Below are 15,712 nucleotides of genomic sequence, written 5' to 3' on the forward strand. Positions count from 1 at the left end.
TTTTCTGAGTCCTGCAAGTCTAAACGTCTTTTTTTTAATCTCTCAATTCGCAGTTTGACTGGGATAGAATTCTAAATTCAAAATAATGTTTCCTAATGTGATACACGATTGACTGTTATATAATCTTAAAATAATTGGTTTCTTCCACTTCTTATACACTCAGCTAGTCTGGGAAATGTACCAAAAGACAGCGTTGTTAAATATTTCATGACATTTTTTTCGCTTACTATTTTTGTTTTGGAAAAGTTTCTTGGTTGGTGCAAAAAATCCCAGTTGTAATGTTAGGGAAATGGTATTAAAAACCTTCCAAAACAAAGGCTTTCAAGAGGGAACTCTAATATTAAACAATCTTCCTAATGTTCTTGAATTAAAAGGGAAATATTATGTATTATCTACACCATGCTTTTAAAGTAATTAAGCGTTTCAAAAAAATCATTTTCCCTCCAAATATTAAGTTCATTGCTGCACTGTCTACCAGCCTCCTTCACTTGGCTGCTGAACCATCTTATTCTCACTGCTAGATACGTTTTATTATAAATCTACATCTTGGTCTGGTGGGGCGTATGCAATTCCCCTACTTTCTTATAAGCGGCGCTGCAGAGACGTGCGCCCTACTGGAGCAGGAGAGACTCCCCCAGTAGGGGGCGCAGCCCGTGGGTGTTGGCGTCTGGTGGGTAAGCCGTACGCAACGTGAGGGGCGGAAACAACTCTCGCCCCGCCTCTGCCATCTGCGGCGCGCTCTGATTGGAGAAAGGAACCATCACTTGATAGGCCCGTTGGGCTGGGAGGAAGAGGGCCCAGGCCGAAGGTGACGCTGAGGCGGCGGAGGTGCAGAGGGGTGAGCGGGCTGAGAGAGTGAGCCACAGCAACACGTCGGACACTCTTCGACATCTCTCTGCGGTGAATGGCGGCCGGATGGAGCACGAGGGGAGCGGCAGCAGCGGGGGATCTGCCGGGCTCCTGCAGCAGATCCTCAGCCTGAAGCTCGTGCCGCGGGTGGGCAACGGGACCCTGTGCCCCAACTCCACTTCGCTGTGCTCCTTCTCAGGTACCGGCCCCGCCCCGCGCCTGCGCTCTGCGCGCCCTGCTGCGGCCGCCCCAAGGTGTTGGTGTGCCCCTTCCCCAGCGTACAGGCTGGGTCCCGCCTCCCAACCCACTGGGGGCTCTTTTCCTTCAGGAAGGAGGGTCCCGCTGCCTTGGCGGGGAGCTGAGGGTTCTCTCCCCTTCCATCCTCGCTTCCTCGCTGGCCCCTTGGACTGGGCCATCCCGAGTCCGCGCTGGGGGAGAAGTCGGAGGGAGCGGCCAGGGCTGTACCGGTGAATGAGGGGAGCTCAGCCACCACCAGAACTGGTCTTGCCCTTTGGAGTTTCCAAACGCCCTAGGTTCAGACGTGAACTCGGCAGAGCCCTGGAGGCGGTCATCCCCGCCTTGTTTGGGGCGCAGGATGCGCCTGACCCCTTTTGTCCGCGCTGGTCTGTCGGCTTTCGCAGCTCCAACGCCAAATTGTCCCGGCGGGGCTGAGGGGCAGTCAGAACTGACACTCCCTTTGTTTCTAGTCTAGCCCAACCCCTCTGTGCCAGGAGGTTGTCTGCGGATGGCTTGCACCGCGGACCAAATCTACTCACTCCACCAGCTTCTCTTTCTAGGAATCACTTTCTGAGACCTGTTGCCGAGTCTCCCACTCACACGTTCGAGATCTTTGGCACAGCTTCTTTTTAACGCTTCTTACCCCCACTGGAGCTTCTCTTGGGCCTGATACAGGGGTTTTCAGATTTATAATATAAGATAGAAAGCGATCCATGCTCGAGCGGAGGAGAAATTTCTTGGGAAGACTAATAAAGGCTCTGAAGGGAGGCACAGTTCATGTGTGTTGGACATTGAAATGCAAGAAGACTGAGAACAGTAGCGATTGAAAGGTGAGGTTGGGCTCCAGCAAAGCTGACTGATACCTTGACTTAGTAAACAATGCGAGACCGGGGCCTATGACCTACAGTGGAAGGAGGATTGAATTACCTACTGCAGTCATAAACAAGGCACCTGTGATTTTTTTTTTCATCCATTGGGCAGCGACTGCCAGGCGCCATTCATTGGTCACCCGGGACTTGCTGTGTAGTACCTAACTAGTATTTTCCCGGACAGGTTTGTGAAATAGCTGATAATGGGGCAGATGCAGATGTTACCTTGAAATCGAGCCCAAAATGACAATATGGCAGTTCGCCTTGTTTCAAAAGGTCCTAAGTTCACATTTGACAATCATAATAGAAATATATGGCATTCTGGAGACACTGTCCAAAAAATGAAATGTCCATGCAATCTGGAGACACTGAAAGGCCAGATTAGTTTCTTTTTGTTTGTTTCCTTTGTTCCCCCAACTTTTTATTTTGAAAATTTTCAAACCTGAAAAATTAAAATGATAGTATAACAAATACCCATATACCCTTTACTGAAGGTTCATTATTCAATTTTGACTCTCTTGGTTTCTCTAAGTATATACCGAGGGTTCCAAAAAATGTATACAAGTGAACACTTTGCTCAGTGTTGCTCAAGCGGTAGTTCGCCATAATCAGAAGTGTCTGGATGCTGATGGTAACCACTTTGAGCACCTCTTGTAATTGCAGAAGTCAAACATGACTTGTATTCATCCTTTTAAACGGTATATATTGAATATTACAATTTTAATACAATTTTCCTTTCTTAGAATGTGTATACAGTTTTTTTGGCACCCTCTGTATATGCATACACTTAACAGTTTTACTTTCTGCAGAGCCATTTTAAAGGAAGTTACAGAAGTCATGGCTCTTGATGTCTAATACTTCAGCGTGGATCTTTTAAAACAAAGACATTTTCTGTTATAGCCAAAAAACTACCACATCCAAGAAATTTAACATTGACAGAACATTTTATCTAATACATGGGCCTTATTTAAATTTCCCCAATTGTCCCAGTAATGTCATTTATAGTTTTTTCCTTTTTTTTTTAATTTTGGAGTTTAATCAAGGATACACATTGCATTTAGTTGTCATGTCTCTTTGGTCTGGTTCAATCTCGAGCAGTTCCTCCATCTTTGTTTCAATTTCTTGAGATTGACGTTTTTGAAGAGTCTAGACTAATTGTTTCTTAGTATGTCCCACAATCTATATTTATCTAATTGTTTCTTCATGATTACATTCAGATTAAACATTTTTGGTCAGAATACTACTACCTACATAGGTGATGTTATCCACTTTCCAGTGCATCATATCAGGAGACATTTACTCGTCAGTTTGTGCGTTTAATCATTTGTTGAAGATGGTGTTTATCAGATCTCTCCATTGTAAGGGTACCTTAATCTTTTGTAATTAATAAGTCATGTGAGGTGATACTTTGAAACTGAGTATTCTGTTTAGTCTGTCTGGCATTTAGTTGCCTTTTCTTTCTTTAAGAAAAGATCAAGATAAGTGGATTTGGAACAATAGTTTTAACACCTCATAGTAGAGAATCTGTAGCTATGGGAATTGGTTTGCTTTCAGAAATTGTTCTGAAAATATCAAACTGCATTATGTACTTGAGCTTCTGGGAACTTCTATGGATATATAACTTGGAGGTGTTGATTACCAGGGATCATTCATTCATCAAGTACAGGTTTCCCTGGCTATCTGAAACTAGAGTGTTCCTGTGAAACCTTTTGTGAACCGAAATGGCATAAAGAGAATTACCTTAGGACATGTCTTGCTAACTGATGCACAAAATAAATTGAGATAAAGCACAGTTGCTCACAGACACAGTTCAAAGTGTGTCTTGATGGTGAGTACAGTTCCCAGGGAAGGATGTTGAGGTGCCACTCTTGTGTGCTGCTTGGGGTGTGTTCTGCCTGCAAAGCCCACTGCCAAACAATGCTGTTTTTGCTTTTTGCCTTTTCTTTGTAAAAGCAAAAGTCCTCTTTGGATTTCTTTTGGGTAGTGAAAACAGGTACTGATGTAGGTCTTTTATAAAAGCGAATAGGTGGAAAGTGAACTTTTGAAAAGCAGGGGATACCTGTACACGTTTGGCCAAGTGCAGGCTCTGGGCTGGGGTATAAACATGATTGAGATATATAGCCCTTGACCTCAAGTTGATCAGAATGTGATGGGTAAACACTTAACCTCCCTGCTATGTCTCATCTTTTGCTGGAATGATGGTTACAATAGGTGCATGAAGTTTGATCCTTTTTGAGGCACCAAAACCTGCTGACAGTGAATTTCATTACCTGAGTCTGGAATAGTTTCTATTTTGGCCCCACAGAAAAGGTTACTTGTACTTTATGCCAACTCAGTATGGCAAAATCATTGTTCTGAAATATTCTGTGGTTTATCACTATCAGGAAGCTTCGAATTGATTTTTTTTAACGTGCATTTGCAATTTAGCCATTTAGATTTCTGCCTATCCCTCCTTATTCCAAGGTGTTCAGATTTCTTTTGTTGTTGTTGTCATTTTTAACAAATCTGAATGCCAAGAAAGGCAGATCTTGTCTTTGTATCAGGAATAACATTAACTTCCTGAAGGTATGAATTTCATGAAAATCAATGTCAAAGTGTATCTTGTGATAGTTAAACTGAAACCCGTTAATGTTTGGTCATGTGGCTGCTGGAATCAAGAATGGGTCATAGTTGGACCAGTTATTTATTGATTTCACTCAACAAATATTTGCTCAGTGTCTGTTGTATGCCTGTGGTTTTCTAGGCACCAAGTAAAGATGTGGTAGTGAACAAAACAAAGGAGCTTTCGTTCTAGTGGGGAGAGAGAGAAAATAAACAAACAAAATTTAGAAGTGTGGAAAGGAACAGTTGGTGGTGAGTGTGAGACAGAGTAGGGGGGACAGTTAGTGGTGGGTCTTGTGTGTCTGGTGGGAGACTTCATCATAGAGGCATGATTGATGATTAACTCCGCTTCCAGCCCCTCCGCGCCCTGGAGAATGGAGGGTGGAGCTGAAAGTTCCAAGGTTATAGTCATGGCTTCTGGTGACCAGCCCTCATCCAGGAACCCACCAAAAGTCACTTCCTGAGAACAAAAGATGCTCCTAGAAATTCCAAGGGGTTTAGGAGCTCTGCATCAGCCGGGGGCAGAGACCAGTATATGGTTGACCCTTGAACAGCGAGGGTCTGAACTGCACGGGTCCACTGATACATGGATTTTTCAGTTGACCCACGCAGTTCAAATCCGAGTTGTTCAAGGCTCAAACTGGTGGTTTGGAATCCGTATATGTGGAGGGTTGACTTAAGTTATTCTCCGATTTTCACCCCTAATCCCTGCATTGTCCAGAAAGGTCAACTGTATATGCATCTCTTATTTTTTCATAAGGGGACAGATGGATCCCTGGCAGGTAGGTGGGATTCAGTAAGGGGCGGGGGGTCTCACAGTTGGCAGTGTGGAGAGATGCTGATGGGTGGTTAGCATCAAGGCATTCCAGCGTTGCGTTGTAGGACAGGGTAGGACTACAGTTCCCGGGAGGGCTGATATGTCTGCTGAGAACCCCAGCGTCAGAGGAACTGGCTGTGTTCATACAGTTGTTTGCTCTGGAACATAAGGTAGACTGGGGCCAGCTGAAAGGATGGCTGTGCTGAGCCTCACGCAGCCCACTTGGCTTAGCCTACTTAGGCTTCTTCCATTCTTGCTGAGTGGGGCCAGGTTGGCCTTGAGGTCTTGCTTGGAATTTAGGGAACTCAGCTGTAGAGGTTAGAGGGCCAGGGAACCAACCATTACAAACCCCTTTTGTCAACACAGAACTCACCAAGAGGATTCTATAATTTATGTGGCTTTTCTTTTTAACTGAAATGTCTGCCTGAAAAATAGATTCTTAAAGACAATATTCCTGTAGGCAAGGATTTTTGTCTTTTTTTTTTTTCATTTGACGTGCCTGGCATATGGAATAGGCAAAATAAACATTTGATTGCTGAATGAATAAACCCTTAGTTTTGTTCCCACTGTAACATCTTAGCACAAATTTAGTGGCTTAAAACAACACCGCTTTATCATCTTACAGTTCTGGAGGTCAGCAGTCCAAAACGGGTCAGCAGTACTCTGCTCCAGAAAGAATTGCTTTTCTTGCCTTTTCCAGCTTCTCGTGGTCACCTGCATTCCTTGGCCTGTGGCGTCTTCCTCCATGTTTAAAGCCAGCAGCATAGCATCTTCAAATCTCTCGGCCTCTGACCCTCCCGCTTCCATTTGAAAAGAGCCCTCGTGATTACATAAGGCCCACCTGGGTAATCGAGGCTACTCTCCCATCTCAAGATCCTTAATCTAATTGCACAAGCAGACTTCCTTTTGCTGCACATTCACAGGCTCTGGGGATGAGTATCTGGACATCTTTGGAGCCCATTCTGTCACTGGGGCTTAATCTAATTTCCCCTTACAATCGTTTATTACAGATTATCTGATTTATATAGTTCACCATCAGGAAGTGATGTGACTTTTAGCTACCAGAGGGAACAAAGCTGAAGATAACACACTCGATTTGAAACAGTGAACTAGGCAATACTGTAAGATATGTAGACAAAGATTTTTGACAGTGTTTTGAGTCAGGGAAATAAAAAGTCCTATATGATGATCAATAAATAGCTATTAAATAGATAGCAAATTAAGGTGCAGTAGATTAAAGGGAAATCACTTAGGTTTTTTTTTTAGTGTTCTATTGATCGGGGTTTGTCTTTGCTCTTAGCGTCCTGTAATAATCCCCCATCTAAAAAAGTGTTTTCTAAACAGTACTATTCATTTAATGTAATCAAGCCGTTCCGCCCTGCATACGGTAACTTAAGTGACGCTATATAAAATATGTAGGCACTGAGCTAGCTAATGGATGTGGCTCAGGGTTGTGCTGCGCACTTCCCTTCCTCAGAATCTCAGAGAGATGCTGACCTGCTATGCCAGGCCTTGTTTGCAAATAGGCTTTTCAGCTTTTAGGAAAATTGAGATGTGGGTTGGTACTCCTAGCATCCCCTGGGGCGCGTGCTGTACTCTGGGGCAGGAGGTAACAGGTGAGTGTTTGTGTCTTAGTCTGCTGGGGCTGCTGTTACAAAATACCATTGACTGAGTGGCTTAAATAACATTCATTTTCTCACAGTTCTAGATCAGGGGGCCAGCATCGTCGTGTTGCGGTGAGGGCCGTCCTGGGTCGCCTTCTCACTATGTCCTCACATGCCAGGGAGAGAAAGAATGAGAGACACAGAGAGATCTCTCTTCTTTTTATAAGGCCATAGTCCTATTGGATTAGAGCTTCGACATAACAAGTTTTGGTGGAACACAATTCAGTCCGTAGCAGTTGGGTAGCACACCTGTGTCCAAACCCACTTTTATGGAGGTTACCAACTTGGTGTGTCTCTGGCAGATCAAGGGCTCATGTCCCAGTTCACTGCCCTAGGTTTTGTGACAGCCAGTTAGAAGGCATGCGCCAGCAGTGCCTTGAGGGGTGCAGAAAGCAGTGCTTATCTCTGTAACTTGGGGAGCATCATCAGGGCCCAAGAGCAGTGTCAGGTCAGTGGCAGGGTTTCAAGTCAGTGGTTACAGCCAGCAGCCAGCATGGCTACTGCTCTGAGTCTCAGAGGCAGATTTGCCATCCTATTTGTCCACCACAGGGCCCTGGCATTCCTGGAATGCCGTCAGAGAACTTTATCTGCCCCCCAGGTGGTGTTACAGAGGTCAGAGTAGCTGGTCAGGACTGTGGGATTGAAGGTGGGGTGACTGCTTTGCAAGGGACCTGCATGCTGCTGTGCTGTGGCTTGGGCCTGAGCAGGCAAGTGGGCGGTGTACGAGGTGGCTCGGGCTGCGGAGGCTCGGCTGCTCTCAGAGCCAGGGTGCAACAGCAGCGGCCCTGGCAGGAGCAAGCTGGTGGGCACAGTTTCGTTGGGGAGGAGCAGTAACTGGACACCGGACACTGCAGCCTCTGGAGCTGCTGCCAAGAAGAGAGGGCAGGTCTCCTGGGCAGTGGAAGCAAGAATAGCTCTGGCCCGAGGCTGGAAAGAAGGCGGCGGTGATGATAGAGGTTTGTTTCTGAAGAGGACGGGGACTCAAACCCTGGGGATTCAGAATCCTGCCCCTGATTTCTGATCGACACTGTTGACTGGAGAAGTGGTTTTTTCCTCTGGTGGAGGAAGAGAAGTTGTTACTTAAACATATTTTTTATACATTACATGAGTTGTTTAAAGATTATGTATTTTTTAAGCTTGGGACATAACTATTTAATCACTTTATACTCCATAATGTGTAATTTGACTTATTTTTAACAGAATTTGTGAAACACCATCGAACAAAATAGACCAGTTTCAACAGTATTTAAAAATTATTCTGAAGATATACCTTGTTAGCAGAAAGAAAAAAAATCTCACAAATAGTTTAAAACTTCTTACAGTTACCTGATAGCTTCTCACCAGAACAAAACTGCCAAACACCCTAAATCAGTGATTGTTGAATGAATATAATTGTACAGCATTTCCATTTTAGGTGAGTGAGTAATCAAAAAGCCAGGAAAGATCAACAGGCATTGATTGCATGGTACCGTGTCGGTGAACTTAGGCTTGTATTTCTTATGGGAGGAAAATGATTTAGGGCAATTTTCAAATCTGGGTGAATCTTTTTTTTTTTCAATGTTTGAGGGTAAATAGAGGTTGCTAATCGGGTTGGCCAACTTTTTCTGTAAAGGGCCAGATAGTAATTATTTTAGGCTCATTAGGCTATGTGGTCGCTGTCACTGTTTCAGCTCTGCTTTTGTAGCTTAAAAGTAGCCATAGACAAGACTTAAATGAATGGAGATGGCTGTGTTCCAGTAAGATTTTATGTACAAAAACAGGTGGTGGTCATAGATTGCTGATCCCTCTAAAACCATCAATATTTGGATATTTAATAAACCTGCATTGCAAATGAATGGAATATGAAATAACTGGGTATAATGACTACCCCCTTTGTAATGACTGCAATGGGAAAGACTGATTTGCGACCTTTCTTTGCTTCCCCTTGTAGAGATGTGGTATGGTGTGTTCCTGTGGGCCCTGGTGTCCTCTCTCTTCTTTCATGTCCCCGCTGGATTACTGGCCCTCTTCACCCTCAGACATCACAAATATGGTAGGTTCATGTCTGTAAGCATCCTGTTGATGGGCATCGTGGGACCAATTACTGCTGGAATCTTGACAAGTATGTTAGACATTAAAATACCAGTCAAAATATTTCATATGACTAGTCAGTTAATTTCAGTACTCATTTTAGAAACATGTCTGAGTGGGATGAAGGAAAAAAAAGTAGCCTTGAACCACAGGGGCCTTTTATTTATGTATTGTTTTTTTATCCTCTCCCCAAATCCTCCATTATTTGGCTAACATCTTTGACTTCCTGAATCAGATTTTCTCTCACTGGCTTCAGGGAAGCCATGTTAAGCTCTGTGAAACAGGGTCACTAGCACAAAAAAGATATTAGTATTTTTGGGAAGCTACTGCTCCTTGCTTATCAGCTGCCACGTGACTGGTAGCATCGCAAGATGGTTGATGAATTACTGCCACTCATTCAGGTGTGGTTATTTTAGGATTATTTTTTTTCCCTCTCAGGACTTTCTGAATAAGAATTAGAATAACATTCTTATTATAAATTATTTTACCTGTTTTTTTTTCCCTTGGCTTTCGCTCATGTTACAGAGATGAGAATAAGTTTAAAACATTTTTAAGCTTATAATTAAATATAAATAACGTGTATATTTTATATAAATTAAAAAGTATAAGAGCAAAAATAAAAAATTCTCCACTACCACATCCCTAAATGATGACCACAGTTTATATTTTGGTATATGCTTTCAGACTTTTTTCTAGATGTACATGTAAACACAAATATAGTCTTAAAAATAGAAACATAGTATTACTACTAATTTGTAACATTGTTCCCCCCCTCCCGTGAATTTAACCTTGAACTTCAAGCAGAAATCTCCCTGTCTTTGACTTGAGGGTTTTTGGGGGGACAAAGTGGCCTCGTTTCTCTGTTTTGTAGATGATGAAACCTTTGTGATAACTCGGGGAGAAGGTCAGTTTTCTCCTGTCTGCATTAAGCAGTTTCTATAACTGGCCTTATACAATATTTTTAACTATATTACCTACCACTATTTTTAAAGACTTTCTGCTTCAGTTTCCTTACTGGATTGCTGACTCTTAGGACCTGTTTAAGATTTTTCATTGGTAAAATAGGGATAATACTCATGTGCTGTGTGGTGATTAAATGAAATAATATGTATATAAAGTATTTAACATAATACCTAACACATAGTAATCGTGCACTGAATGCCACGTTCATTTCTGTCTTTAAGACTCCAGTGCATTGAGTCTGTTCCCTTCCCATTTTGCTGCCCCTTCTGTAAGCTTTTTCCTTTTTTCCCTTCTTCATCATCCAAATCCCACTTTAGGGCCCAGGTCAAGTTCATTCAGCTTCCTTCTGCCCAGCCCACTTTTTTTGGAGCTACATTATAAAGGGGCTCAATGAAACATTGAGATATTAGTAACATAGTATGTATGCTTTGTCCCTGGAGGTGGGCATTTCAGAGTCACAAGTGTTCCAGGTAATTACCACAAGTGTTAGTTATACTGGTCTTAAAATATGTTCACATACCTTCACATCACATTTATTAGGTTGGTGCAAAAGTAATTGCGGTTAAAAATAATTGCAAAAACCGCAATTACTTTTGTACCAACCTAATACAAAATGTGTGGATATTTGCTTGAGACCCTGTATATTGTGTTGCACCATTCAAAATCTAATTCATGCTTGTGCTTTCTGTCTTGTGTCCCCCAACTAGATTCTGTGTACTATGAGAACAGGGATCACACCTTATAAGACATGAAAGTACATAAATATTTGAGTGAATGAACACACTATGACCAAGGAGAATTTTGTTTGGAGCATTTTGTGAGGGAAGGGTCATGTGAGAACTCTGGATCTGTTCTTTTCAAACTAATGAAATCTTGACTTTCTTGGTCCAATGCTGAGTCCCTGTAACAATTCAGAGGGGTTCCTGGGTAGATACAGATATTTGTGTTTGTTTTGTTTACTCAATTCCTAGGAAGTTATAATGACTAACATAATAAGAACAATCGGTGATAGGGGAACAGAAAGGAATCACTGAGTATCTCTCCCCTTACGCCCTTTGAATTCATTAATAGCAACTTTATAGGCCTAGAGTCCTCCTTCCTTTTCCTACCCCTCTCCTCCATCTTGCATCCATTTCTTGAAGGGAACTCTGAGTATAGTAGAAGGTGGAATGGGAATTGCCTGTGGCTCCTCCTGAAATATTTCTTGCTCAGCCTCACACAGATTCTTTGTCATTTATTGCCAAGCATTTATTAGCTACCTGTTAAATGCATGGGGAGATGTTTGTGAGTTTGTAATCAGGTCTTGTGGAAATTACAATCTTTGTGATTTGGGTTATGACTTGCAGATGGTTTTTATTCAGTATATCTAGGAGACTCTGAGTTTTAAGGAGTCACTTTTCAACATCTAAAAGCACATATCAGTGATTTGCAAATCATATAAGGAATACTTAAAATGTAGAGTAGTAAGCAAAAAGAATAGGACAACAAAATATTTCTATAATATCTAAATTTTAATGTAAACAATCTGGAGCATACTACTTATAATAGAATTTTAAGTGCTGTATTTTCCTGAATATGTTAACCTTGATTTTTTTTTTTTTAACACTTACATTTTTGGACAGGTGGAGCAATTGCTGGAGTGTACCGAGCAGCAGGAAAGGAAATGATACCATTTGAAGCCCTCACCTTGGGCACTGGACAGACATTTTGTGTAGTGGTGGTCTCCTTTTTACGGGTTTTAGCGACTCTATAGCATATACCCTTATGCTATAATGGTGAATCGAAGTTTTATAGAATCCTCAAAAAGAATACAATAAAGAATGTAGTGTTTTCTTAGTTCTTCAAATGGAAGCAACTTGGATAAAAAAGTATGTGAAGAATGCCATCTCAGCCCTTTCTTCAATTTGAAGCTGCAGGAATTGAAGATCTTTTTGGATTCCTCTTGTTCTCAACCAAAACAAATCAAGTTTGATTTTGTTTTGATAGTTAATTTAAGCAGTTTTAGAGGTGCACCTTTACCCAAAGCCATGTCAACAGTGCTTCTGGGATAGCAGCCTTCACGCTGAGATTTACAATACGCTGTGAGAAAATGCAATATTGCAGATTTCAGAGAAACTATGGAAAATATTGGTTTATTTCTGAGCAGAATATACTGTACTAAAATCTTATTTGATCTCCTCTTGATTAAAATTTGGCAGACTCTTCTTTTGTTAAACATCTTCTTGACAGTAAGTGCCAAGTAGGTTTTGGCTGAGTATAGTATAGCTTTAAGAACAAATTCGATGAAATATGACAGGAAAGAAATACCTATAACACAAGCAGTGATTTTGATTCCACTGTTAAAAAAAAAAAGATTAACTACTGAATGATGTGACATTTTATGGATAACTATCTTGACCTCTGATTATTTAATATATTTTAAGAGATGTGAATTTGTTGTTTTGTGTATTTTAACAAAATAAGCTAATTAATTGTGCCGTTTTTTTCCTCCAGAATTCCAGTATCGCATTTTCCTATTACTTTTATTCTATTAATTTTATTTAGTTTAATTGGAAACATACACTATTAAATAGCTCTAGTCAAAAATTTTAAGCAGATGAGTTAGGGTACTCTTTTAACTTTGTGGCACACAATAAAGATACTTTAAATATCCTGTTAGTTTTTCTTAATAACTTTGAAAAATTGTAGAAGTGTCGCTTCAACTAGAGTTAGTTCTTATTGATTTTCTTTTAGTCTTAATACCCTGTTTCCCCGAAAATAAGACCTAGCCAGACAATGAGCTCCAATGCATCTTTTGGAGCAAAAATTAATATAAGACCCAGTATTATATTACATTATATTATGTTATGTTATATTATATAAGACCCAGTCTTATATTATAGTAAAATAAGACTGGGTCTTATATTAATTTTTGCTCCAAAAGACGCATTAGAGCTGACTGTCTGGCTAGGTCTTATTTTCAGGGAAACACGGTAGTTACTTCTCTTCTTAGTGAAGTAACTAAGTGGGCTGAAGTAACTTAGTGAAGTAATCTCGTGGTGGGTCTTCAGCCCAGTTTTACAGTATTGGGTGTCACTCCCAGAAAGTGCCTAAGGTTTAATTTTCAGATATGCCTTCTTTCACTGTGCCCTTTACATTTCCCTTCAAGAGAATTTTTGTCCTTAAAGAGAAGTATCAGAGTTTTTCTAACCCAAGTTTAGCTTTAAATTTTTCTTCTGCCTAACTTTCTTTTTCATTAAAAGGCCCGAAAACCGTGACCTCAAAACAGAAAGGATTGTAAAAATTAAATATCTAACTTGATCCTTACCACCTAAACTGTTTTGTTTGGAATACAATCAATGTTGTTGTTGTCTGTTTTCAAAATCGTTTCTGGTAATTAAGTCTAACGTTTTAAAGGAAAGTTTCCATTGTGAGAATAAGGCTGACAGCCCATGAGGTCATGTACACAGGAATGTGTCCATTCCATTTAAAGCAATATGCATTTTGGCTTCTGATTAAAAATAGCCAGAGGACCAATTTATCAGGGATAGTCAAAGAGGGATTACAAAGGGATCCAAAAATTAACTGGGCATTTCCTTTTAACTAATAGGACTTTAGACCACTTAACAAAATCACAGTGACATAAACTCAGACGAGATGGAAAATTATGAGTAAGAATGCAGGCAAATGTCCTTACAAATACCCCAACAAGATTGCTCTTCAATACTCTAATCTTTCTTTCAAGTAAATTTTAAGTCTTTAAAGACTTTTTCAGTTCAAGGAGCCGTGATTTTGAAAAGTAGCCCTTCAGTTTTAAGAAATTTGGATACAACAGTATCCTTTATTATAAGAAATCATTTTAATCATCTCTATTGAAGGATGCCTCTTAGTATTCTTACATAAATCATTCTTTTGGATAGAATTTCACAACTTGAACATGTGGGCCAGTGGTTGGTGAGCCCCTTCCCTGAATATTAATTTTTGAACATGCTGATCTGTTTGTTTGATTGAAATGTTTGGTTATTTTTCTTTTAGAGCCAAGACACAAAAATTAATGAATTTTGAAAGGTGTCTTCTGTTTCCACCTGTTTATTGTTTGCTATATTTTGACTATCCACTCTTTTTAAAAACTTCAAATACAAAATGTATCTTCAAACTATTGAATGTTTCATCCATCCCAGTATGTGAACATTCTCCTGTGAATAAATGTATATATACCTTATGTAGATTGATCTTTGTAGCTTGAAATTTTTTTCAGGAAAAAACTATTTGAATGATAAAGAATGTCTATTCCTCCTCATTTTTGTTTTCTTGTTTTTTGATTTTTTTTTTTTTAAATTTCTCATGTCCAATACACAATTATTTGAGGTTGGTTACTCAGATGAAAAATATGTGCATTTGTGTTGAACATTTTATTTTACCAAAAATTTTGAGAATTTTTCCTAACATCTGACTTTCTTAGAGACATATACAACTACCCCATGCCCCAGTTGTGTGTTCACATTTTCCTTTTTTTTTTTTTTAATGCAGAGAAGGGAAGTCAGCCCTCAACCATAAAAGCTGATTTCTGGATTCTTTAAAATAGGGTGTTGAAGGTAAAGGCATTTCATGAAAACTTATGTCTGTATACAAAAGTGTAATGAATATTCCAAGAGAAACATGTCTCTTGGTGCTATTAAGTCATTTTTGCAGCAAAACATTACTTCTTAGGAAATGTCTAAACTAGTGAGAAAAAGTTCATTTAAACCTTTCCTTATGTTTTTTAAGTTTTTTAAATTGTATGTTGGCTTTTGATTCCAGTGTCCCTTCCGACTGCTCTGGTTTGAATTAAGTTCATATTACAACTGCAGTGCATATAACCTTCCCTACAAAACCATTTCCTGGAATGTGAAGCCCTGGTGCCATTAGCTATCCACATGCAGAAAGTTTTATGTACCTGCATTTCTTTTTTGTGCACTCTGTTAGGCTGGTTGTGACTAAAATCAGCTTAACTTTTTATATTAGATTATTTGACTAACTGCTACAGTCAAAATGATCAAATCTTTGTATGATAGAAAATTATTTAAATTTTATTTTTCTACTGACATTTCTAATTCTGGTATAAATGTTTATCAATAAAGAATTACTTTCAATTCTGTGAACTGGAACTGTTATTTCTTTTTTCAGTGGCCAATGAGTTTAATCTTTTGTAATAAGGTTGTCTAAGTGTTTTTGTTTTTTTAATAATTTAACATACATGTTTAACTGTATTTCTTTTATGTTCAACGTCTTACTAATTTACCTTAAAATTCTTGTTCAAAGATGTGATTAAACTGTACTTACATGTGAACTTGAGTCTTATTAACTCCACTTTGTGGGCTATATATTAACTATCAACAAGCTTTTGTATGATTACACACTGTGATAGTATGTGATAATTTTATTATTTCAGTAGTAAGTCCACATGAAGAGAGGCTCCAGGGTTGGTTTAGTACACTCTGTGACATCATAAATATTTCCGCTCTGCCGTTTTCAGGAAATTGGATAGTCCAATTTGAGTAGCTTACTCCATGGTCACAAGATAACTACTGCAGTTCCAGGAATTGTAGGCAGAGATACAACGTCTGGCAGGAGACTGCCCATCCATTCTCTCTCTCTTTTTTAACTGAAGTATACAATGTATA

The 15,712-nt window shown here is 40.0% G+C and overlaps 1 protein-coding gene across 2 annotated transcripts; it reads left to right on the top strand.

Moving 5' to 3' along the window:
- Positions 1–769: 769 nt before the first annotated feature.
- Positions 770–15,186, top strand: TMEM170A (transmembrane protein 170A). Of its 2 annotated transcripts, none has more exons than XM_019710703.2 (3): positions 770–1,048; positions 8,968–9,069; positions 11,693–15,186. In XM_019710703.2, exons 1-3 carry the CDS (start codon positions 916–918, stop codon positions 11,821–11,823), a joined length of 366 nt encoding a protein of 121 aa, XP_019566262.1. In that variant the 5' UTR covers positions 770–915; the 3' UTR covers positions 11,824–15,186. The 2 variants fall into 2 exon arrangements, with proteins under 2 accessions (XP_019566262.1, XP_019566256.1); XM_019710697.2 differs by having other exon boundaries at positions 772–1,048; positions 8,968–9,138.
- Positions 15,187–15,712: the final 526 nt, after the last annotated feature.

This window comes from Rhinolophus sinicus, linkage group LG11 (assembly GCF_036562045.2).
Source record: "Rhinolophus sinicus isolate RSC01 linkage group LG11, ASM3656204v1, whole genome shotgun sequence".
Classification (NCBI taxonomy): domain Eukaryota; kingdom Metazoa; phylum Chordata; class Mammalia; order Chiroptera; family Rhinolophidae; genus Rhinolophus; species Rhinolophus sinicus.